This window comes from Macrotis lagotis, chromosome 6, assembly GCF_037893015.1.
Source record: "Macrotis lagotis isolate mMagLag1 chromosome 6, bilby.v1.9.chrom.fasta, whole genome shotgun sequence".
NCBI lineage: Eukaryota > Metazoa > Chordata > Mammalia > Peramelemorphia > Peramelidae > Macrotis > Macrotis lagotis.
Window position 1 is genome coordinate 193,216,375 of NC_133663.1, and position 26,328 is coordinate 193,242,702.

Consider the following 26,328-nt stretch of genomic DNA (forward strand, 5'->3'; position numbering starts at 1 on the left):
GGGCAGCTGCCGCCGCCGGAGCTGCGTGCGGCCGGCTGGGGGGCGGGGGGCGGCGGGACGCGGCTCGGCGCGGAGCGGACCCAGGAGGCCCGAGCTGGGCGAGCGGGGTGAGGAGGGGGCGCGCGGAGGCCGCGGGGCCGCGGGCGGGCCGGGCTGTCAGTGCCGGGGCGGCGGGCGCGCGCGCGCGTGTCTGTCCGTCCGTCCGTGCTGGGAGCGTGTGCGCGCGTGAGGCGGGGCAGCCGCGGGGCGTGTGCGTGGCGGAGCGCGGCCTCCGTGGCCCGGGCACCGGGCACCGGGGCGCGGGGGAGACGCCGGGATGGCCGCGAGGGCTAGAGCCCCGGTGGGGGCGGGGCGTGCGGCGTGCCCCTCCCGAGTTGTTCCCACGGATCCGACCCGCGCCCGGCGCCCGCAGAGCCGCGTGGACGCAAGCACTGACCGAGCCTGGGCTTGAACTCACACGAATGGCGTTCAGGGCAGGGACAGGAGCTTAAAGCCAAAGGCCTGGGAGATTTCCCTGTCTCCGCTTGGGAGGTGCGGGCCACTAGCCCCCCTCTGTAGTGGACAGCAGGGACCTTTGCATAAACACGCACAGGAACTTCGGTTTTCAGGCACCTGCCTGTGTCAGTGCAGAAAACTTGAGGCAAAACTCGTGGCCTCATCTATGATGGAATCTCCTTTAGCTGAATTTATTTTCACCAGGCCGACCGGGGCCTGTGGATCACCCGCAGCCCGCAAGGATGCATGGAGTCATTATTCATGTAAAAGGAAGACATTTAGACCTACAGATTGAAACTTAGAAGTGGGGCGGCTGGGTGGTGCGGTGGACAGAGCACCGGCCCTGGAGTCAGGAAAACCTGCGTTCAAATCCGACCTCAGACACTTAATAATTACCTAGCTGGCCCTGGGCAAAAACCTAAAAAATAAAATAAAATTTAAGGCAACGGCGTTAAGTGTCTTGCCCAAGGCCACACAGCTAGGTAATTATTAAGTATCTGAGGCCGGATTTGACCTCAGGTCCTCCTGACTCCAGGGCCGGTGGCACCACCTAACCACCACCTAACCACCCCGTGCCTTAAATTGAAAACAAACAAACTATAGATTGAAATTTAACTGAGTGAGGGGTGAAACACTACTTGTTTTCAGGGACATCGACTGGTTACCATTATTGTATCTGGCAGATTAAAGCATTGAAAAATTACAAGTGTGAGTATAATATGAAGGTTTTGTTTGTAGGTCAGAATTGATGTTTGAGAATAGGCCCTTCTTAGCCCAGTGAAGCCTGAAGTTAGTGCCCAAAACTCATTTGTAGTTTCTGAGTTTCACATAGTTCCTCTTTCATAGTTAGACCAAAGTAGGAAGAATCTGAGTTTTACTACAAAACTTTGAAAAAAAAACACATTGGGACAATTTTATCTTTTCCCCTTCCTTTTCTGCTTGCTGAGTCTACTTCCCTTGCCTCCTCTCTCCAAAACACCCTTATTGGCTCAGCATTTTGTATTCTAAGCAGCTGCATTGGTGTGGAAAGAGCATTGGTCTAGGAAATCAGAGACTTGGGATTTAATATTGCTTCTTAGACTAACTACAGTGACCTTCAAAAAATCAGTTCATCTTTGGGCCTTTTTTCATTATCTCCAAAGTTAGGAAATTGAGTTAGGAGACTTCTAGGTTTCCTTCCAAAACCAAACTTCATTGTTTGTGTGCTTTGAATTCTCTTTGACAACAAATTATGTATATTCCTGAATATGTTCACTTGTGGATTCTCTAGCCTAATTTCTCTTTAGGCAAATGGTAACTTAGAATAGACATTATAGCAACACATTTAGTTTTCATTCATTCTTCTGTTTCATTTTCAGTCACGTATTTTTAAGATATTTTTGTCAACTTTAAGATAATTTGATTATCAGAGATCACATAATTCTACCTCTTATTCAAGACTCAAATTCTTTATAATGAAAGGATGGGGGTGGCTAGGTGGTGTAGTGGATAAAGCACTGGCCCTGGAGTCAGGAGTACCTGGGTTCAAATCCGGTCTCAGACACTTGATAATTACCTAGCTGTGTGGCCTTGGGCAAGCCACTTAACCCTGTTTGCCTTGCAAAAAACCTTAAAAAAAAAGGATCAATCTTTGATATGTAATGGCTCAGTCTGTGCTTGAATATGTTTAGTCAGAGGGTTCTTAGTGCCTTGTAATGTGATTTGTTTCATTTTGTTGGATGATTTTAGTCACTGAAGTCTTTGAAAATGAATAGAAACTATTACCATCTTAAAATGCTACAGATTCAAATTCCAATTTTCTGACCCTTTTATTGAAGGAAAATGAAGTCCCAATGTACTTAAAAGGTTTTTTAATAGACCTCCTCCTGTTTGTATTAAGAATTTGAAGTTCACTTAAAGAAAACTCTAGATATTTTACTTAATGAGTTTAAGCCTTTTAGTCTTGGTTAGTATCCAGTCCTCATTAGAAATACATTAAAGTAATTGTTTTCTGGAGCCAGGTGTTTGAAAGATATTCAGTAATTTGGCCCACATTTACAACTTATTTCCTCTCTGGCAAGCCTGACTTGACTTCTCTCTCTCTCTCTCTCTCTCTCTCTCTCTCACACACACACAAACACACACACACACACACACACACCTGTTAAAATGTAGCTGAAAAAGGAGCATGATATTTTGGAAATGCAACACTAAATATTCCAACACATTAAATATTCTAAAGATCTTCATTCTTATAAGCTGGTCTTTCTTGGACTGGTATTAACAGATCAAAATCTAAACTGGATTTACTAAGATTTTTAAAAAATCACGTTTGGGAATATCATGAAACTTTGCAATTACATTTGTACACATAGATCATACACTATTAGTAATGGCTTCTTTAAATATATAACCAGCCACCCCCACCCCCCTTTTTGGTTTTTGCAAGGCAATGGGGTTAAGTGACTTGCCCAAGGTCACACAACTAGGTAATTATTAAGTATCAGAGGCCAGATTTTAACTCGGGTCCTCCTAACTTCAGGACAGGTGCTCTATCTACTACTGTGCTACCTAGCTGCCTCCTTCCCCATTAAAAAAAATTTTTTCCCCCTAATTTTATTTAAGACAATGGGGTTAAGTGACTTGCCTAGGGTCACACAGCTAGGCAATTATTAAGTGTGAGGTCAGATTAAGTGTCTGAGGTCAGATTTGAACTCAGGTCCATCCTGACTCCAGGGCCTGTGCTCTATCCAGCCATTCCCCATTTGATGGGCATCCCCTCAATTTCCAGTTCTTTGCTACCACAAAGAGAGATATTATAAACATTTTAGAATATATAGGTTCTTTTCTCCCCCCCCCCCCAATCACCTTGGGAAATAGAACTATTAATGGTATTGCTGGGTCAAGATCTGGTATTTTCTAAAAGATTTGACCAAATCAGTATATCCCAAAAAGACAAAATTGAGAATTGAGTCAGCTTTCAATAAGATAGATTCATAGCTTGTTAAGTAACTATTCAAAAAGTATTGATTAGTAGATTGCTATCAGCATGTAGAGGAATTTCTAGTTTGGTTCCATGAGACTCAATCCTGTTCATTTTTATTACATAGATAAAGTTATAGACAATATAGAAATGTAGAAAGTTTGCCTATCAAAATTGTGGATGGCATAAAGCTAAAGTAAGCTGGCTAGTGTCAGGTTAGCTATGTTTCTTTGCATTTTCATGATACTATCCTCTCTCCTGACTCAACATGTCAAACTACTACTTCTTACTGTCCTTTGGTTCTTCATACCCCTTAAAGAATAGCCCCATCTTGAGTCTGCTTCTGTCTGCATATTTTCTCACTTGGTAATCTTATCCGCTTTCCTGGATTTAATTATATCTCTATGCAGCCTCATAGATTTATATATTCATTCCCAGTTTGAAGTCTAGTCATATATCATCAATTGCCTCTTGAATATTTCAAACTAGATAACTTACAGGCATCTAAAACTCAACAAGTCTAAAACAGAATTCATCTTTTCTCCTAAATTCACCTTCTTCCAAATTTCCCTAATTCATCACTCTTTTCCATCCTTAATTCCAGTCTTTAAATCTTGCCATTTCTACTTCTACAGCATCTATCACATCCCTTTCTCATTACTCCTATAACCACTTTATAACCTCTCCCCTAAGCTATTGCAATAACCTTCCACTTGGTATTCCTTCTCAGGTCCTTCTCATTGTGATGCATATTCCACAGATCTACCAAATTGATTTTCTTTTGCACAAGTTTGATGTCACTCCTCAGTGAATAAGCTTCACAAATGCCCCATTGCCTCTAGGATCAAATATAAAATACTGTTTGGTTTTTGAAGCTTTTCTGACTTGTATCCAATCTACCTTTCCAACTTCATTATATATCATTCTTGGTCCATTCTTGACAGTCTAGCCACACCAACCTTCTTGACTTATTTCACATGAAGCCTTCATTTGCAGTTTCCAGGTCTTTACTCTAGCTGTCTTCCTGCCTGGGATACTCTCCCTTTTCACCTCAGTCTTGGAGAATCCCTTCCTTTTTTATGACCTAGCTCAAATACCACTTTGTTCATAAAGCCTTTTCTGATCCCCCTAACAGTGGCTAGTGCCTTCCCTCTCTAAAACTGAGGAACTGGAAGGTGTGTGTGTCTGTCTGTCTGTTTATGCTGGCTATTATTTTTTCTGTGTATATACACACACACATCTATATGTACATGTTACCTCCCCTAATAGAATGTAAGCTATTTGAAAGAATTATTTAATTTTTTTGTCTCCTTATCACCCTGTGCTGACATATGATAGAGGCTTAATAAATGTGTATAGTTTGATAGAATCAGGATTCAACAGAATCCTAGATTAACAAACTAGAATTAATAATAATAGAAGAATTATTAGGATGGATGTCTGATATGTACATAGAGACATGATGGGGGAAACCTGACTTAGTTTATTTGGAGGGGGAGAAGATGTAAAGGTTTTAATTGACTGACATTTTTCTATGAGTTTTTGGTATTCCTGTTACTTAAAAAACTAATATAGTCCTATTTGGTTTGCATTATTAGTACATTAAATGGTATAATAAAGATGGTAAAAGTTCTATACATTAGTCAGATTATATCTATACAAATGAATATAGCATTCACTTTTAGTTGTTATAAAATCTAACATCTAACTACATTTTTCTATTTTTCTTAAAAGTCAAAACATAATAAAACAAGCTCCTTGAGGGTTTTTGTCTTTATAGTTTCATTGCTTAGTATAGTGCTTGATATATAATAAATATTGATTGACTTGAATAGTATAAAGGATGTCACATTCTCTGTACCTTTTAGTCAGTTATGTAAATATGAAATGTGGTCTACTCACATTATTAATGATAAAAATGTATCTAGCACCTCCCATGCAGAAGAGGATATTTTGAAGATAAGCTACTGTTCTAAGCCATAGCTTCTGGAATTCTTCATTCTTTATTCGCTGCTAAGACATTAGAAGCAATGTCAGAGTTACAGTCTTTCTACAATGTTTTTGTCAAATAGGATCCAGGACTTTCATAAAACTGTCCAAGGAACTGCAAAAAGTTTGGTAGATTCTTGAATCTCATAGCATGCAAGATGGTTGTACTATTATTACTCTTCAGGAACTTTGTTAATTTTTGGAATCTGTTGCAAAAATGATAATAATAACTCCTTACGTTTGTGTAGCACTTTAAGATCGACAAAGTACTTTCTTCACAAAAATCCTATAAGGTAAGCAGCTAAATTTTCAATGCAGGATTCAAACTCGAGTCTCTTGAAAATTATTTCCTCTACATCTCGCTAACTTTAAATATGTTGGTTTGATCTGAGGGTCAAACTACCTCAAGGTCAAACTAACATTTATTCAAATATGTCATATTAAATGTTTCCCCTACCCTACCATCTATAAAAGATGGCTTGTACAAAACCTGTCATCAGTGCATTATTTCTTTATGTTAACCTGTGTGTTTTCTCCTTACTTTCAATGAAATCTCATGTTAGGGAATTCAGATTGGTGGTGAGTTCATTTAAGCACGAGATTTGTTCAGTTTTGCCTTTGTCACACCAGTGCTTTGAACACAGCAGGCAATTAATGTTTGTAAAATACTGTACCTGCTAATCTCTTCAACTTAACTTAGAGCATATATGCTAGCCTTTACTCTAATGTTTTATTTCTCTGCCATTAAAATATTATACTAACTACTCCTAAGTAACATTTTATTAAGAGATTTCAATTTTGTGCTGACAGGATGTTTACTGTTTTACTAGTAGATGAACTCTGTTTTGCTAATATTTTGCATTTAAATAGGGCTTAAATTTAAAAAAAATTTGAAGAAAACTTTGGAAAGCCTATCTATTTCTGTCTTATAATAATATGAAAACTATAAAGATATCTTCAATGTTTATGTGTCATTTATGTAAAGATTTAATCAAGATGCCTAAGTGGGCCTCAGTAGTTACATATGTGTTTTCAATCACTTTAAAAAAATATGGCATAATTTTTCCCTCTCCCCCATTATAGGATTGTAGACTTAGAGATCAGAATTTTATTTTGGTCTATTCATATCATTTTACAAATGAGGAAATATGTGTAGAGACTTTAAATGACTTACTCAAATGTCACATAGGTGGTAAGTGTCTAAGATTGTATTTGAACTTAGGGCCTCATATCTCAAAGCCTTAGCTTTTTCTTGTATATCATGCCACTTCTGTAATGATTTGGTTTCCTTTTTTAGATATCATAAGAGTTGATCTTTCATTACTTTCAAAATTATTACCTTCAGCTGACATTTCTTTTCAGCCCAGTGCTACTATTCTTCCTGTCTTTGTCTTTAGTGCCATTTATGACGCAAACCAAGCGAAGAGTCCAAATATGGTTCAGTTGTGATGATGGTTTTTTTTTATGGAAAAGCCAACAGGTCTATTCCATTTTTCATCCATTTGTTGTTTTCTTTATAGTTTCATCTCTGAATACTCTTGAAATTACTTTCTGAATATTTATTTACCTTTCCTTTGTTTTTTGAGGTGAAAACCTCATAAAACAAAGTAGGAAAATACATATTTTAGCTGTTAATAGTATATAATTTTAGAAATACAAAAGACTTTGAGGTCATTTGTTGCAAACCTCTCATTCTATAGACCAATTCGAGACCAAAGAAGTCAAATTATGTGCCCCAGGTCCCACTTCTATTTCACAGGATAAAGTGATGTTTTTAGCCACCATCCCACTTCCTCAGCCATTGACTGTGAAATGGAGTAATGAGAATCAAAATATATAAGACCATGAAAGGAAGAAAGCAAGAAATCGAGTATATAGTAGTGGCCAGAGCATCAGTCTCTGAATATCCACCCTTGGGGTTTTTTTTGGGGGGGGTTGCCTTTTAGTAAAAATACCTTATTTGTCTGAAGAAAAACCAAAAAAGCCACATTTATAGGACCATCAGAGGAGTAGAAAAGAAAACCACTTTTTTGGCTACTGCTAACATCAGATTTTTTTTTTTTGCTAGTATCTCAAAGGGTAAAGAAAGTTCATTTGTGAAATTTGTGGTGAAATACTCATAGAAATAATCCTCCATATATAATGGAAGCTTCAGGCAGTTATTTCCAAGTGTGCTTTCCAGTAAGCCCAAGTTCCTTTTGCTTTGACCACATGTGACAGTAGGAAACAAATGCCCCCAATTTGGGGAAAGGATGTAGCTACTATGTCTACAGGTTGTACTTGTTTTACCTTGCAGACTTCATTAGTGTGTGTCCTCTGGCCCTACATTTCACCCCAGTTGATGGGTACCATATGGGCACCTGTTGGTTCATTGTGAGCCATCCCTACTCACAGCTTATTTTCTGCAATTGTCACATGTAGTTGGGTTGTGCACTTCTAGGGAACTCACTTTAGCCAACATGGTGTCACTTCAGTGGAAACTCCTATATTTCCACCTTATCTTTGTTCAGTAACTTGAATATCTTCCTTCCTTCCTAATAGTTCTTCTAAAGGAGTTTTTGAGTGGTGTGTATCCCACATAGAAAATATAGACTTTGGCAAGATGAGAACTGATGTGGAAGACTTTACAGGTTACAATCTGTCAGCAACTGGGACTTAGTCTCTCTTGTCACTGATACCAGAGGAAGTTTGTCAAAGAGAAGATCTAGCCTTGCCAGGTGTAGGTGTCACTGCTGGGATTGACTTCCTTCAGGTTACATAGTTGCTTAGCTGGAAAACCATCTTTGGGTTTTTTTAAATAATTTTTTTATTTCCATCTTTTTTTAACTTACATTTTTCCAATGTATCTTTACTTCCCCATCCTAGAGAGCCTTCTCTTATAACAAAGAATAAAAAAAGAATGGGGACAAAAAACAGTTTGGCAAAAGTAACTAACATATCCAAAAAATTCTTTTTATATCTTCTCATGCTTTTTCATAGTCATCATTTCTTATAGCCTAGAAATAATCCTCTGCATCTTTGAGTTTTGAGCTAGAAATAATCCTCTGCATCTTTGAGTTTTGAGCTTTGTTTCACTGTGGGACTTAATCAAGCATTATGCTTAAGAATAGTTCACCATAGTTTATATAGAATACTTGTTTTCTTTAAAATTAGGTAAATTCTCTAACCTTGAGGAATGAATATATTATTATTATTCTGAAAACAACTGGTTCAAAAATAACTTTGCACTCATTATTTTCCAGATCAGTGATTTCACTGGTATAAGGAATTCCCTCTACTAATATAGATCAATGATTATTTTGCAATTTATATTCTGAGAATTACTTGGGATGCTGAATCATTGAGTGATTTGTCCTGAATCACATAGCCATTATGTGTCACATAAGGGATTTGAACCCAGATCTTGACATTGAGACTAATATTTATCCACTCTTGTGCTATGATATTTATCTGTGGACTTCAAATCTTGTTTAAAATGTTATTACTAAAGAGTAATTATTAAATTACTAAACTCAGTTTTACAGATATGGTAGTTACTCAGTATCTCATCATTTGAGCAAATCTGCAGAAGTAACAATAGAATACAGACACTGATTAAGTAGAGTAGCAGAATGTGTTTGGAAGACAACAAAGAAAAGCACATTTTAGGGACAAAGGGCATGAGCTTATAAAGAAGTGGAAATCTTATAGTCTTTCTTTTTGGAAGGTTTCCTTTTTAGGTGACATTGATACTGATAGAAATACAGTTGGCAGGGAACAAGTATTTATGTGAGGAGGGGGGTTTCCTCAATCAAAATGATAAGTAACTTGCTTCCTAGCAAAGATTTATTTTTAGGATTTCATTGTAAATCATTTTGGAGGGCTGAAAAACTGAGGAGGCAGGTCTTCTGATATATTAAAGAGGCAGTCTGGTGTCCTTGCTAGAAGGTTGATTAAAGATTTTATAATCTAGTTTCTAGTCCCACCTCTGAAGCATGCTGGCTTGGTGACCCTGGGCAGGTTACTTAGCTTCTTAGTACCTTAGATAATTTCTTAGACTATAAGTTGCAGAGCATGTACTGATCTACATTGGTAGAGAGAGTTTTCTTAACAAGAGTTCTCTATAATGAAAGTAACCCCCCCCCAAAAAAAACTGAGACAATACACCTGTACTCTCCAATTTTCTTTTTATTATTTAAAAATTTTTCCTTTTTTACCTTTTTCTTTCTTTTGCAGAAGATTGTGCTATATTCCAGAAGGTTGTATATCTTGACCAGGAGGAACCATGAAATTTTGAATTTTCAAGATGAATAAGATACTAAAGATGATGCAGGATAGCCCAACCTCCTCATTTTACAGAGAAGGAAACTGAAGATCTAAGAGGCTGAATTATCTAAAGTCAAAACATCTGATTTCTGGCAGCACTAGGACTAGAAGCCAGGTCTCCATACTCCTACCCAGGTATTCTTCCCATTATACATACTGTTATTCAGGGTCCACCTCAAATCAGAGGTAATGTTCAAGTTAAGTGAGTCCAGGGCTTAACATACAATCTTCTATAAGCCCTCAATACATTCTTGTAAAATTATTTTATGACAAAAATCATAAGAAATTTCTATCATGGCAAGCCACTAAATAGCCAGTGAGAATAAGCCCACATTTAGCTTACATAAACTTAAACCACTTTCTGGGAGTCATTTCAAATAGGGAACTGTCTCTGGTGTTTCATTCCAGAAACTAATATAATTTTGCAAATTACAGGACTTCTCAAGCCAGACTAGTCAGGACCATAGTAGATCTAAGTCACTTCTCTGTAGGAATTTCTCTGTTTAGATTTAGGTGAATATGTGTTATGTTTTGTGAAGTACAGAGATAGCTGCTATCCTCCAATGCCTGTAATTCACATGGATCTCAGAATATAAGGTAGTTGAGCACATGCTTTGTAAACTTCCTTACATCTCTCAGAATTTGTGGATGGTAGGACCTTATTGATTATCTAATAACCTCATTTTACCAAGTAGGAAACATTACTTAATCCTTTCTCCCCTCTAGTATATCTACTATAGAGGTAAAATTTTGTATCAACAATGTGTTCTGTAGGCTATTAGCATTTTTTTAAAATGCTAATTTTTTTTTTAAATGCAGGTATTCCTGGAAAGAAATGTTAGTCTTTATTATTTCAGGATGAATTAATTTGTTACTTTACATCTTTGATAAGAATAACAATGGTAACATGAGAATATTCCAACTGTAAACCTGGTTGGAAATTGGAATGTAGAATGCTAAAAGGAATGGACAGGTTAGAAAGTGGGTACAATCCTGCTGGACACACTTCATTCACCCAACATTATATTAAGCCTCTACTAGTTACATTTATTATCTATAAAACACTGCTAAGAGTTGAGAATACAAAGATGGGTCTCATGCTGTATTCTCAAGGAGTTTATAATTTAATTGGGGATAAGAGTTAGTACATATATAGCTAAGATATTAAGTAAAGAGGATAGGTTAAGTGCTAAGAAGAGGTCTAGACAGAATGTTCTGTGAAAGATGAGCAAAAAATACAAATTCGAGGGAGTTAGGGAATACTAATAGCTGACTGCTTTTGGTTTTACAAAACATGTAACATAATTATCTCATAAGATCATTATCTTATAACTGCCTTATGAAATAAATGGTAATACAGGTATTATTACCTCCCCTTTGCAGATGAGGAAACAGATTCAGAGAGGTCAAGTGACTTGCTTTTACAACTACCCAGCTAGTAAATGACAGGTAGGATTCAAATCCAGGGCTTTTTGACTTTGACTCTTGGTCCAGTACTGCTTCAAGGTTTCATGGAAAAGGTAGAATCTGAGATTAATCTTCATCTACTTCATGGATTTGCCTAGGACTGATCCCATATTAGGTGATCAGGTTGGCCTAAATCTAGAAGAGTCACAGAATATTTTAGCTCTAGAAGAAAAGTTGGAGTTTATATAGCCCTAATGTAAGTCCCTTAATTTGCCACTAAAGAAACTGAGACCCAGGAAGGTGAGGTGACTTATCTAAAGTCACACAGCCAGTAAGTGACTAGATCACTTAGTATGAATCTAGGTCTCTTGATTCCTAGTTTAGTGTTATTGGGTCCATCGTGCTCTGAACATACCTTTGCCTCTCTTAAAGAGACTGTTTCTGAAACAGCAGAAGTAGCAATGATGAGATTCACTGATGGCTCTATGTTCCTTTGTTGTGTTTCTTTACAGTTTGGGTGCAAATAATTTAAGGACATCTCCCCACTTTAGTCTAGCAAAGTATATTGAGTTTACTCCCAGTGTAAAATTCATAAGATTAATCAATCAATTTCTCCACTTTAAAATTATTGCTAGTAAATAGACCACACTATTTTGTGCAGCAGGGTAAATATCCAAAGAACACATTTGTATATATCTAGTACTTAGATCTTTGATGCAAGTATTTTGTGTAGGTTTTGAGGGTAGTAATTAATTCATAGAGAGTCTACCACACTGCCTCACATTGATTGATTTCAGAAATCTGAATCTAGGATAACTAGGTTCCAAATTCAATGGGCTATTATATATAGCAACTAAAGTTACAGCACTGCTATATTTGTTAAAAAGCATATTAGAAATATAAACTGTGCTTGTCTAATTTTAGTTAGTGTTTATCAGGCAATTGATTACAAATAAGTATTTAGCTTTTGTGGTAGTTTAAAGAACTTAATGGTGAACTGTTTTTATTTTCTTTAAAGACAAAGAATTCCAATTACTTAAACAATAAACATTTATTAAGTGACTGTTATGCCCCAGGCACTGTGCTAAGGACTGAGGATGAAAAAAGCCTGCAAAAGACTGCCCTTGGCTTCCAGGAGCTCACAGGATAACAGAGACTATAAGGAAGAGACGATATGTACAAAGAAGACAAATAAATGAAAAGTAAATGATAATTAAGAGAGGTAAAGGCATTATGATTAAGAGAAATTGGGATAAGTTTTCTCTAAGAAGGTAAGATTTTAGTTGAAATTTAAAGGAAACTTTGGGAAGGTAGTGGGCAGAGATTAGGAGGAACTTGGCAGATATGGGAGACAGCCAGAAGAAAGTATCTTGTTTGTGGAACAGCAAAGAATCCAGTCTTAGTGAATCGAAGTGGAGAGTAAGGCTTAAGATTGGAAAAGTAGGAGAGGACCACGTTATGAAGGACTTTGAACACCAAATAAAGGATTTTTGGATTTGGTCTTGGAAGCCGTGAGAAGCTGCCGCAATTTAATGATGAGTAGGGTGGCAGGCTTTAGGGAAATCACATAGGTGATTGAAAGGCCTGGAGTGAACAAACTGGAGACAGATCCAACAGGTGTAAGGTATGAGGGCCTACACCAGGGGAGTAGCAGTGTCAGAGGAGAGGAGAGGGCATGTTAAAAAGATTTTGCAAAAGTGAAATGGACAGATCTTGACTACAGAATGAATATGGAGTTGAGAGGTGTTGAGGAGTCAAGAATGACACCTAAGTGTCCAGCCTAAGGGAGTGGGAGAATAGTATTGCCCTCTAGAATAATAGGGAAGATAAGAGGTAGAGGATAGCCTAGGTTTTTATTCAGTGTGCCTCTTTGGTGTTAGAAGGTCTGAGATTGAACCTCAGCTATGCCACTTACTCCCATGGCCTCAGAACCTTCTTTGATTTTTCTTCCTCCTTCATCCTCACATGACTATTAATTTTATCAGGTCCTCTTGATTCTGCCTTGGACAATATTGTTAATATCCATCTCCTGTCCTTATATCCACTTCTCTAGATTATAATAACCTCTCCTCTAAGTCATGCCTATGAAAGATATCTGAACTGTTTTCTTCTAATTTTTTTTAATGTTTTTTGAGCTCATTATGGTCTATATGTGAGATTTGAACTAAACCTAATTTCTACCAAATTGTTTTCAATCATTTTTCTCATTATTTCTTATCATATGAGGAATTCTCTCCAAAATAATTTATACTCTCAAGGTTTATTCAACATTGAGTTGTTTCTTTCAGTTTTTTCTGTTGCTTTATGATATTTAATGTTTCACTGATCTGTGATACTGTTTATTGTTTGATCTAAAACATTTTTGTTTGATTCTTTGCTATTGCAGATTAAAATGCCTGACTTGATTCTTTTCCAGTAGATCATTTGAGAAAAATGATGAACATCAAGGCTTTCAGACTGGTCTCCGCCATTGAGCGGGAGCTCCTGATGGGCAACAAAGATCACATCAATATTGAATGCATTGAGTGTTGTGGAAAGAACCTTTATGTTGGTACCAATGATTGTGTCATCTACCACTTCCTATTGGAGGAAAATATGTTACCAACTGGAAAGGTTACTTTCTCTGCCACAAAGCAGCGGCATAAATATCTGGGTTTCAAGAAGCCAGTGAATGAATTGAAAGCAGCGTCAGCTCTCAATAGACTCCTGGTGCTTTGTGACAATACCATTGCATTGGTTAACATGATAAACCTTGAACCTATCCCTTCAGGTGCTCGAATAAAAGGGGCAGTGACTTTTGCTTTAAACGAGAACCCTGTGAGTAGAGACCCCTTTTGTGTGGAAGTTTGCATCATTTCAGTGAAACGTAGAACCATTCAAATGTTTATGGTCTATGAAGACCGTGTCCAAATTGTAAAAGAAGTATCAACCCCAGAGCAACCATTTGCTGTGGCTGTGGATGGCCACTTTTTATGCCTAGCACTCACTACGCAGTACATCATATTGAATTATAACACAGGGGCTTCCCAAGATCTATTCCCATATTGCAGTGAAGAGAGACAGCCAATCGTGAAGAGGATAGGGAGGCAAGAATTTCTGCTGGCTGGGCCTGGAGGACTAGGTAAGAAAAATATGGCATTTTCATTCACCCTCACACTTTGTATACCCATCTGTTTTGTTTTCTGTTAGTTTTATTGACTATTGTTGAAATGTAGGAATGCTGCCTGTAAAATAAAGGTGTCAGAATTCAATCAGCATGAATCTTAATCCACAAAGAAGGCAATTTCTTCTCTTGTTATTGAGGGTTGTAATGCTTTGCAGTGGGATCTTAGGAAAATTAGTTTTCCATAGTTGTACATATATAACTTAAATTAGATTACTTGTCAAGGGGAAGGAGGAAAAAAGGGAGAAAGAAAAATGTGAAACTCAAAAGCTCACAAAAAATGAATATTGAAAATTACATGTAATTGGAAAAAAATTTAAAAATTTTGAAAAATAAAAAAAGAATTAGTTTTAGTTTTTGCTAATATATATCTTAAGAATTCATATCTCTAAGGAAATTCTTTCATGATCAAAATGGCGAATAAAAGTCTAGATTTCTTAAAGCCTTCTTTAAAAAATTGAAACCTCAATTTCAGACCTGTACTTCCTGTTTCTTTTTTTTTTGTTTGTGGTTTTCTGTTTTCTTTTTAATATTTTCTTTATTTGTTTTCCCAACTATATGTAACAGTAGTTTATACCAATCTTTTTTTTTTTTGCAAGGTTTTGAGTTTTACAATTTTTTTCTCCCGCCCTCCCTACCCTCTACCTCCCCCTGTCAGAAAACAATCTGATACAGGCTCAAATTTATAACCTTGCTAAGCATAGATTGATATTGAACATGTTATGAGAGAAGAATCAGATCCAAATGGAAGAAAACAGAAAAAATGTCGTAATACACAAGACAGCTTTGAAAAAAATTGAAGATAATTCTGTCATGGTTGATCACCCCATGTTGCTGCCAATGTGCACAATGTTCTGTATCTGCTCATTTCACTCAGCATCCATCAATTCATGCAAGTTTTTCTAGACTTTTCTAAAATTCTGTTCCCTCATGATTTCCTGTAGTGTTCCATCATATATATATGCCACAATTTTTTCAGTTATTCCCCAATTGATGGGTATCAGCTCAATTTCCAGTTCTTTGCCACCACAAACATGATCTCTTCAGGGTATAGATCTAAGTAGTGTTATTGCTGGATCAAAGGGTATGTAAATTTCTTTTTCTTTTCCAGCAACATTGCTTAATGTTTTAGTAGCTAGTTTATTTTCAGAAAAGGAAGGGGGTGTGTTTATATGTGATTTTCTTATGCTATATATCCTTGCTGTGTTCCTAAAGACAGAACAGAAGTTCTTGACCTTTTTAGTCTCATGGGCTTCTTGGTGGTGTGGTGAAGTTTAATAATGTTTATAAATGTAGAAAAGAAAATAGAAAGAATTTCAAAGGAAATCAATGATTTTGAAATGAGCTGTCAAAAAATTTTTTTTAAAATAAGTGCAGAGACCCCATGCTAAAAAACCTCTTTTGTAAAACTAATTTAATGTTGAAAGTGAGTTTCACCTCAGTGCTGATAACTGTTAATATTGATTTATTTGAATGGCAAGGTCAGCCAGTTCTGAACATCACACTCTTTCTTTTACAGTCAGACTGCTTATAGACCTCCTCTTCTTCCTCCTTTCTCTTTTTCTTCTTCCTTTTTTTTTTCCCTTAAAGGGATTCCTGAGGGGACTAACATAGCCAGACTTGCATTTAAGAAAAATGATTAGGACCAGAATCAATAAAATTGAATAAGATTAAAAATAATTTTTAAACTTCCCAACTTGGCACTCCTCCTGCCTTTTTGTCTTTTCTCAGGCAGTCCTACCTGGCATGCACATCCCTACCTCTGCTTCCTAGTGACTTGAGCTTCATTGACAACTCAGATCAGACACTACCTCCTATTTATTTATTTAAAATCTTTTGATTTTCTTAGTTGTTAGTGTACTTTCTGTCCTAAAATTATGTTATATTTTATTAATCTAATAAATTTGTAAAGCCCAATCTCAAGCATAATGCAGTACTTCTTTTAAAATTTGGCATTATACACTTTTCAGATGAAGAACTTAAAACTGTCTATAGTCATATGGGGAAAAATGCTCTAGATCAAAATTGATTAGAGGAATATAAATAAAAACTAATGCTGTTACTGTATATAGTTTTTTGGTTCTGCTCATTTTGCTCTTTGTTATAAATATTCCATATTTTTCTAAAATCATTGAGTTCATTATTTCTTATAGCACAGTAGGATTCCATCACAATCTTATACCCTAATTTGCCTAGCCATTTCCCAATTGATGAACATTGCCTCAGTTTCCATTTCTTTGCACCATAAAAGAGCTGCTTTTAACATTTTAGAGTGAATAGGTTCTCTTCCTACTTCCATAATTATCTTTGTAAATATACCATAAGATCAGAGGGTATAGGTAGTTTAATAATTCTTTGGGAATAATTTCATATTGTTCTTTCTATCAATTTAAGCCAATCTGGTAGGTGTAAAATGATATCTCAAGATTGTTTTAATTTGTATTTCTCTAATCAATAATTATTAGAACATTTTTTCATATTACTATAAATTGTTTTGAATTCATCAGAAAACTGCTTTTTTATATCCTTTAACAATTTTTTTCCATTGGGAAATGACTCACTTTTTAAATTTAATAAAGTTTTTTTTATATTTTGGGGGGGGGTTGTTTGTATTTTTGTTGCAAGGCAATGGGGTTAAGTGACTTGCTGAAGGCCACACAGCTAGGTAATTATTAAGTGTCTGAGGCCGGATTTGAACTCAGGTACTCCTGACTCCAGGGCCAGTGCTCTATCCACTGCGCCACCTTAGCTGCTCCTTTTTTATATTTTAGATGAGACCTTTGTCTAATAAAATGTCTATATAATTTTTCCCCAGATTTTCTGCTTTCCTTCTGATCTTGACTACATTTGTTTTAGTTGAACAAAAGCTTTTCAATTTCATGTAATTGAAATTTTTCATTTTATGGTTAACTTTGCTCTCTAACTCTTGTTTATCCATAAATTGTTTGCCTATCCATAAATCTGATAAATCATGTCTTGTGATATTCTAATTTTTCTTTTTTTTTGCAAGTCAGTGGGGTTAAATGACTTGCCCAAGGTCAACACAGCTAGGTAATTATTAAGTGTCTGAGGCTATATTTGAACTCCTGTCCTTCTGACTTCAGGGCAGGTGCTCTGTCCACTTTACCACCTAACTGCCCCACTTCAATTTTTCTTGTAAACTCTCTCTTTATATCTTTATATTTTGACCTTACCTTGGTAAATGACATAAGATACTGAACTATGTCCAGTTATTTTTGCTCACTATTTTTCTTCTTGGCTTCTCACTTCACCCTGTCTCTATTACCTTTTCACCTCCCCTTCTCTCTCTTTTATTCCTTATTTTACTTTTCCCTCTAAAAGTCCCTCCCTTATCTATTAGTTTATCTATTTACCCATCCCCCTAATCTTAATCTATTTGCCCCTCCCCATCCCTTAGATTTCTCACCTCTCTGGACTTCTAAATCTTTTCATTCATATATATATATATATATATATGTATATGTATATGTATATATATGTTATTTCCTGTTCAACCCAGATGCCAAGAAGGTTCCAATAGTGGGATTTAATACTTGTTTTTAAGCAAAATAGTCAACAAAACTTTAGCACAAGTCTCCATCTTTACCATTATTGAATTCTCTACCTTAATTTTAGTCATTTCAATATATTTATATTTTTTAAATGGAAGAATTTAATTTCTCTTTAAAAACAATTAAATAATTTTTATGTGTATTTTCAGATTATTATACTTATTTATGCTCCCTCTTGCAACACAGTATAGCCTATTTGGAGAAGAAAATCACCCAAAGTTCTTTATACTCTTCCTTATACTTTATACTATTGTCTAACCATGAATTGCTGTTTTTGTAGGTATGTTAGGAAGTGACTGGGTTGCAGAGGTGTAGATCTTAACAAATACAGTATTTGCCACCATATAGCTTCTCTTTTCATAACTAATCTTTCAAATTAGTGAGAGACAACATAGTACTGGTCTTGGGGGCAGGATGATCATGGTTCAGTTCTCACCCTGCCTGACATTTGGGTAAAAGTTCTACCCCTGGATTGCCTTTCATTCTGCTTTCCCCATTTGGCTGATTCATTAACTCGTAATTTAGTTCTATATTTATTAAGCTTTTGTGTACAGAGCACTGTTAGGGAGTTTAGGTGAAATGAAGTTTCTGGTTTTTGAAGTTTCCAGGAGAGAAGGCAAGGCAGAATAGATGCACAGATAATGCAGTCAGACAAGTTTTGACTTTCTGTTTCAGGTAAAACTTCTTTTAATCCTTTTCCTGAGTCTCATAACTTTTCTTTTTACTCCATACTCTTCTGGATCTAACATTAATTACTTTTTATCTTAGCTGTATCATATTGGTACTTTCTCAGCCTTGACCCCCTTACTTCTTTGTTGATGTTTGAGGAGGCAGTCTTGCTTCCTGAGAGATTCTACTCTTTTCATAGTTTGCCTCTGATTTCCAAACTGTGAGCTAGTTCTCTAGCCTCCTCTCAGTACAGACAGTAGAGTGATTCTTTTAATCTGACAAAAGCTTGGTGCGCTTTTCTACAGGCTTTGTTTTTGATCTCTGACTTTCTCTCATTCCCTGTACAAAAATACTATTATATGATTGGTATCAGCTGAGGAGGATTACTGTACTATCAACTTTGCGCTTATTGTGAAAATGTACAGTGTGATCATGGTGGGGACAGATGTATCTGATCTGAAGTAGAACTAAACCCTGGTTTGACTCTGTCTGTTTACTCACCATTTTAAACCTTTCTTGACATTTGGGTGAAAGTTCTACTAGATTGCCCTTGTTTCATTCTGCTTTTCCCTATTTGGCTGATTAATTAGCACCCAGTTTAGTTTTATGAAGTTTCCAGGATAGTAGGCAAGTCAGAATAGATATATCGATAATCATCATACAATTAGAAGGTGGTAGCTGAAAACAAAATGTTAAAAGGGGCCACAGGAATTACAATCTGGAGTTACAATCATTTGGAAGAGATAGTATTTGAGTTGGACTTTAAAGGATGGATCACAATTAAATAACAAAAAGAAGGGAGAATATGACTAGGGACAACAAATTACCTGAGCCAAAGGCATCCTGTTTGGAAAGTCCAGGGAATGTTCAGGGCACAGAGAATAGTTCTCTCTGATTGGATCCTAAGGTATAACTAAGGAATTAATGAAGTAGCACCTGAAAAGGTAGATGGCAACAGATTGTGGAAGACTTTGTATGGCTACCTGTTCTCAAGAGGCAGAAAGGATGAGTGTAGCACCATGGAAACCTGACCAGATCTGTGCAGAAGGAAACTTTTGACTGTAATGTGAAGGATAATGTGCAGTACAGAAGAGAAGGGAGGAATCAAGGACCAGTTAAGAGGTTATTGCAGAAGACCAGAATGGTAATATAGAAGGTCTGTACCAAAGTAATGGCAATGGGTATAGAGAGGAAGGGATAGATGGGAGAGAGATCATAGAAGTAGGACTGATACAAATTGATCAATCATTTAGGGTGGGGGAAGACTTTTATAATTTACAATATGGAACATTGGGTGAACGGTGCTGCAATGACAAATCAGAAAGAGGAACCAGAGAGATGAATAATCTCAATTTGGACAATATGAGATAAGGAAATTAGTTATGGGATGCATACAGTACTGAACAGTTGAGAGAGAATAATATGTAGAGTCAGGAAAATCTAAACTCTTAGGAGCAAGTATATGTATTAGTTAAAAATATTTGGGAAAAAAGCAAACTTTAAAATGTGAAAAATTAATCTACTTAATTTGGTTAAAAACACCTCCCCTGTTCTTGGTCACAATCACTGTCTCTCAGAAATAAATCTAGCATATAGATCCTGGGAAGAAGATATACATAATCCCTTCCCAAAATTAAACCTTATAATTCTTTGGACTGTTCACCTTTCCTCCTTTCAATTTAGCTCAGTTTCCAAAAACTAAACAATAAATGTATTGTGTCATCAAGCATATCTATATAAAAATAGCACTTACAGTATTAATCTTTGTTCCAGTTAATTTTATCTCTCTTTTTTTATAGGCATGTTTGCCACAGTAGATGGGATATCTCAGCGTGCCCCTGTACATTGGTCAGAAAATGTGATTGGTGCAGCCATTTGCTTTCCATATGTAATAGCTCTAGATGAAGAATTCATTACAGTGCATAGCATGTTGGATCAACAGCAAAAACAGACACTGCCTTTTAAGGAAGGTCACATTTTACAGGACTTTGAAGGTACTAACAAATAATAACTACTATGTGAAAAAAATAAAATTTTTGAATAGTATTGTAAATTCTCTTTCAGTCAGCAGTGCATGCTTTACATTTTTCTAAATATAAAAAAGAAGTTGATGAACAGTACTTTCTTATAGACCTTTCTCAAGAGTCAATATATATATATATTATATATATATATATAATATATATATATATATTTATATATTCTTGGTAGTCACATCTAAAACTAGTATGTGATCCTGCCTGCACCATTTACAATCTATAGGTAAAGTCTTAGGTTTCTCTGTGTTTTAATTTCTCCATCAGTAAAGTGAGAAGGATTTTCTTACTTTGCCTAATTAACTTAGGATTTTTGAAAAAGATAAATTAATGTAAAGATTTTATAGCTTTTCAGGAAGAAGACTATGTATGAAATTTTCTGGGCAGTGCTTTGGTTCTGAATGTCATTCACTGTAAAGCTCTAATTTTTGGAACAGTCAGAAAAATGCATTCTGTCTTTCAAAGGTCCTTTTTGTTTCTTTTTTATTTAAAAAAGAATCACTTCTAAATGATGGACCATTCCAGTTTTAACCAACAGTACTCTTTAATTGACTTCCAAAGTAAGAGCCCTTGCACTAGATCATTTATTTTCTCTATATTTAGAGGCAACTTCTGATTAAATGGGGGGAGAGAAGAGCATTTTAAATTTTCGTGTTTAAAGATTATATCCTTTGCTAATGTTTTAACTATGATGCCTCCTTATAGTGTAGTTAAGTGGAATATTGCGTCATAGATTTTTTTTCATAAAACCAGCACTTGGTTTTATTTATTAGTTCAGTAGTTTTCTTGCTTTTGGTTTTATTAATTTCTCCTTTAATTTTTAGAATTTCTAATTTGGTATTTAACTGGGGGATTTGTTCTTTCTCTAATTTTTTAGTTGCATATTGTTATTTATTTCCTCTTTCTCTAATTGGTTCATATAAGCATTTAAAGATATACTATATCCCCTGACAGCTGCCTTGAGTGTATCCTATAGGGTTTTTTTTTCTTTTGTTGTGGTGGTGGTGGTTTTAGTTTTTTGCGAGGCAAATAGTGTTAAGTGGCTTGCCCAAGGCCACATAGCTAGGTAATTATTAAGTGTCTTGAGGCCAGATTTGAACTCATGTATTCCTGACTCCAGGGCTGGTGCTTTATCCACTGTGCCACCTAGCCACCCTGATCTCCTAGGTTTTGGTATGTTATTTCGTTATTGTCATTATCTAGGATAAAATAATTCTATAATTTGTTGTTTGAGCCACTCATTCTGTAAAATGAGGTTATTTAGTTTCAAATTATTTTTGTGTCTATATCTCCCTGGCCAATTATTGCATGTGATTTTTATTGCATTATGATCTGGATATTGTGTCATAGGAGCACACACTTTGGCAGGACCTGCCCAGTGGGCCCTTAGGCTAGTCACCAAATATATGACTTGTCATTTTTGAGAGCAACAATTTATAAAATTGTTAACTAAAGTTTCTGTGTAGGTCAGGAAAAGGGGTGCCTGCATTAATGAAATCATGAATCTTTTGAAATATTAATGATTATACCTAGCAAACAAAGTATTAAGCTTGATAGGGAGTGATGGGGAGGGGGTAGATGATAAGGAAAATTATGATATCCATCAACATTTTTATGATATCCATCAATAAATATTCTCTTGGAAAAAGAATTAGCATGTAGGAGTTGTACATGTACAAGCAGGGCATTGATGATGACTTTTGAAATCCATCAATCCATCAAGAAAGTACAGAGAGAACTTGACCTGAAGTCATGGAGAATCCTGCCTCTGATAATGTGATAATAACAGATTCACCTTTCTGGAAAAATTTTTCATACTTAGGTAAAACATAGATCATCAAACTTGCACCTCTATATTTTGAAGCCCAAATGATATAGTGTATATAAACTACTTGGCATACATTAGTGACATAATATAAGATACTGTCTTGGTAAGTGGTACAGGCAATACAGTAGACATCCAGGGAGAAATCATATTGGACTAGGGTGATCACTTGTTTATTATGGTAACATCAAATTTTAGTTGAACTGAAAGCAGGGTAAAGTGTTTGTAGGTATTTTAAAATTACAGATTTAAATCAGAATTATATCCCTGCATGCAGAGGAAAAGAATCATCTTGTCTTTTTCTCTCTCTCCTAAATTTAACTCAGTCCTTTGCACAAAGTATAAGTTTAATAAGTTTTTGGATTGAATTAAAAGTCATTTGAAATGCATCATGTACCAAAAACTTAGTTAATAAAAATATTAATGTAAAATATGACATTTTTGTTCTTAAACAACAACCTTATATTTTTACACAGGAAGAGTGATTGTAGCTACTAGTAAAGGAGTATATATCTTGGTTCCATTACCCCTTGAAAGACAAATTCAGGATCTCCTTGCAAGTCGAAGAGTGGAAGAAGCTTTAGTTTTAGCAAAAGGAGCACGAAGGAACATTCCAAAAGAAAAATTTCAGGTCTGTAGTTTCTGGTTGTGTAAGATATTAATCTCCCAAACAGTAATGAAATCTAATTGAAAAGTATTCCAGTCATTTATATTTATGGGACCACAGAGATGAATCAAGGACACAAATCATATTTGTTGTTTAGAATTTGTGATCATTAGAACCAAGTTGGACTGAAGTTTAACTTTGTGGTTTATAGGGAAAAATGAATAAGCTTAAATGGACTGTTAGTTATTTTTTAAGGTTAAATGGAATCTTCAAGTCTATTTAAGAGAACAACCTGTTTAAAATCTTTAAGGGCATACCGAATACAATAGCTATTATGTTAGTTGTGAATCCTTTTTCTACTTTTGTTAAATTAGAACCTTAAGAACTTCATCTTGCTTGTACTTTGTTAGCTTAGTACAATTTATTTTCAGTTTGACAGTAACAAAATTACATGCACAACTATGTGGACACACATATATACATTATGGTACCATCATATATTAATAAATCACAGTTGTTTACATGTGTATACACACATGTGTAGCTTTGATGGGGGAATGAAGGAGCAGTGCTGTCAATGCCATTGATGATGGTAGGGGAAATTATGAAAACCATCAATATTTTTTTTGGTGCAAGATCTTGTTTTATTGCTTTTTGAGTATACAAAGAAACATAAGCTACAAGGGCTTAGGATCTAGATGGAGAGAGAAAATATATAATACACCTGATAAGAGACCTAGCCTATTCTCTATGATTTACTAAAAGTATCTGTTCTAGAAAGAGTAGCGAGAGCTTGACCTGAAGGCATAGAGATAGAATTTTATATATATATATATGTAACTATGTTTATATGTATATGTGTGTATATATATATATATAATTATACATTATATTATGCATATGAAATACAATTATATATTATATAATAACTAAGATTTCCAACTATTGTTTAATGGGCATAATAAGTTAATAGCTCTCTTCCATTTCATAACCAGACTCTTAGGAAAAAACTATCTATGCTCATTGCCTCTACTTTTTCATCTCATTTATTTTATAATTCTTTGCAGTTTGACTTCAAATCTTACCAAAGAAGTGAAGCATATTTTATAAAATGACCAGTGATCTGTTAATTGCTAAGTCCAGTAAACTTTTCTCAATTCTTAACCACCTTTGAATTGCTTTTTCAGCTTTCAGTACTTTTGACCACCCATTTTTCTGGATGTTCTCTCTACCCTTAGCTTTTGGGATATTACTTTCTCCTGTTTCTTCTTTTATATGGCTGTCCATCAACTACATTCTCTCTCTAAAAGTAAATATATTCCATATTATATCTATACTATACCCTCTTCTTTTCTCTCTGTTTCCTATCACTTGATAATCTGCTCCTTTGACTTTAGTTATTAGCTCCACAGATGAATTTCAGATCTATAAATCCAGCCATAATTTCTCTTTTGTGTTCCTATTTACTACCTCCCTTTGTCACCTCCACTTCAGTGTCCCATAGCATCTCAGATTCATCATGTCCAAAATTAAACTCCTTATCTTCCATCTTAAACCTGCTACTCTAAAAACTTCCATCCTTCTGTTGAGGATGCTACCATCCTTCCAGTAACTTGGGTCCACAAACTCAGCATCATCCTCTACTATTCCCTTTTTCTTCATCCTCCATTTGTGATCATTTGCCTTGTCTTGTTGATTCTTCCTCCAAGAACATTTCTTATGTCCTTTCCAGTCATGCTAGCTACCACCCTATTTGAAATTCTTATAACCTCTTACCTGGACTATTGTGAAAGCTTCTTAATTGAACACTCTTCTTCTAACTTCTCTCACCTCCATCTTCCACACAGCTGCCAAAATAGTATTCCTAAACCATGTCTTGCCTTCAATTTCCTTGCCTGAGAAGTTTCAGTGACTTCCATCAATGACTTTAGTGACAGGCATTTCTTTGCTTACTGCATGTTACTTATCCTCACAAACTTTCTGTATACCCTAAACCAGCCTTTTACCATTCTCTGAACTTGGCATTTCAGATTTCCTATACCTGTAATGCAGTTCCTTCTTACTTTTTGTCCCTTAGAATCCTGAATTTCCTTTAAGGCTCAACTTATATTTCTTCTTCAGGAACCCTTTCTTGATTCCTCTAGTTGTTATCTCCCTCATAAAATAATTATATACTTCTCTGTTTAGATATGTATTCCCTCTAGTAGAATTTGAGCTCCTTGAGGGAAAGGATTTTTGTTGTATATGTTTATCTCCAGAGGCTAGCCTTACACAAATTGTATGTCAGGTGTTTGTTGCATTGTAATGGAAGATATTAGGTCCCTAAGAGTTGAACTCTTAGATCTTTTTGTCACTGCCTTGGGGTTTCATTCCATACTCTACCACACTCAACACACTCAAAAAAAATTATTTTGACCCATATGCAAAAATCCCAGTTAAAGCTTTGATTCAAGACTTTATGAGTCTAGTACTTTGGTTCAACATTGGAAACTGTTACACAATTTTTAATGTGATACCCAAATTGAAAGATTAGGTAGAAAGAGAAGACTTGCTGAGATGAATTCAATTTAACCAAATTTATCACAGTGTCTACTTTGTTACAGCATAAAGATGACAAGATGATACCAAATTTAGTTGGAAGATAGCACCTTTCTCCAGGGACTTAACTGAGGAGGGACAAAATACAAGTAGATACAATTGTAATACTCAATAACAATCCACAAGCATTTATTAAGTGCTTACAATGTTACAACCATTATGCAGGTGATGGGATTACACAGACAAAAGTGATATTACTGCCCTCAAGAAGTAGACTTTCTATCAAGAAAGATAACACATCTCTAAATCTATGTAAAACATACAAAATATTATAATGTACATTAAAGAAAAGCAAAACAAAGTGCTACTTGAACAAAATACTAAGTCAGGTGTTTTGTGTGTGTGTGTGTGTGTGTGTGTGTGTAGAAGTACAAAAAAAAGGAAAAAATAGTAACAGATAAAAAGATAAAATTCCTTTAGTCTCTTGTGCATTACTAGGATTCTGGGTTCTATAGTATTATTTACCTTGACTTTTGAGATGTTTATAACAATTCCTATAAGGAGGGTGAGTATCAATTTTAGGGATGTTGTGACACACTAATGGGATGCACTCTCAAAATAGGAAATATGTTACTTTATTCACAAAGTAGCCATTTATGACTTAAAAATAACAATGTATCTCAGGCAAATCTTAGGAAAATTTTTATGAACCTTGGGAATGCTTAGTAGCACAATTTTGTTACAAATAATCTCTCTGTGC

At 35.6% G+C, this 26,328-nt stretch overlaps 1 protein-coding gene across 10 annotated transcripts in view; it reads left to right on the forward strand.

Annotated features, from left to right (window-relative positions):
• Positions 1-48: 48 nt before the first annotated feature.
• The window catches only part of TGFBRAP1 (transforming growth factor beta receptor associated protein 1), a 56,897-nt gene continuing 30,617 nt past the window's right edge, over positions 49-26,328 (forward strand). Inside the window, exons 1-7 of one of the 10 annotated variants that reach the window (XM_074192193.1) lie at positions 49-107; positions 9,662-9,886; positions 11,135-11,200; positions 12,235-12,380; positions 13,575-14,279; positions 20,362-20,556; positions 22,900-23,054. In XM_074192193.1, the coding sequence (XP_074048294.1) occupies positions 12,365-12,380; positions 13,575-14,279; positions 20,362-20,556; positions 22,900-23,054 (1,071 nt within the window). In that variant the 5' untranslated portion in view covers positions 49-107; positions 9,662-9,886; positions 11,135-11,200; positions 12,235-12,364. Of the gene's footprint in view, positions 108-9,661; positions 9,887-11,134; positions 11,201-12,176; positions 12,430-13,544; positions 14,280-20,361; positions 20,557-22,899; positions 23,055-26,328 lie in introns of all 10 variants that reach the window. The other 9 variants (XM_074192194.1, XM_074192197.1, XM_074192199.1 and 6 more) reach the window with 9 other exon arrangements.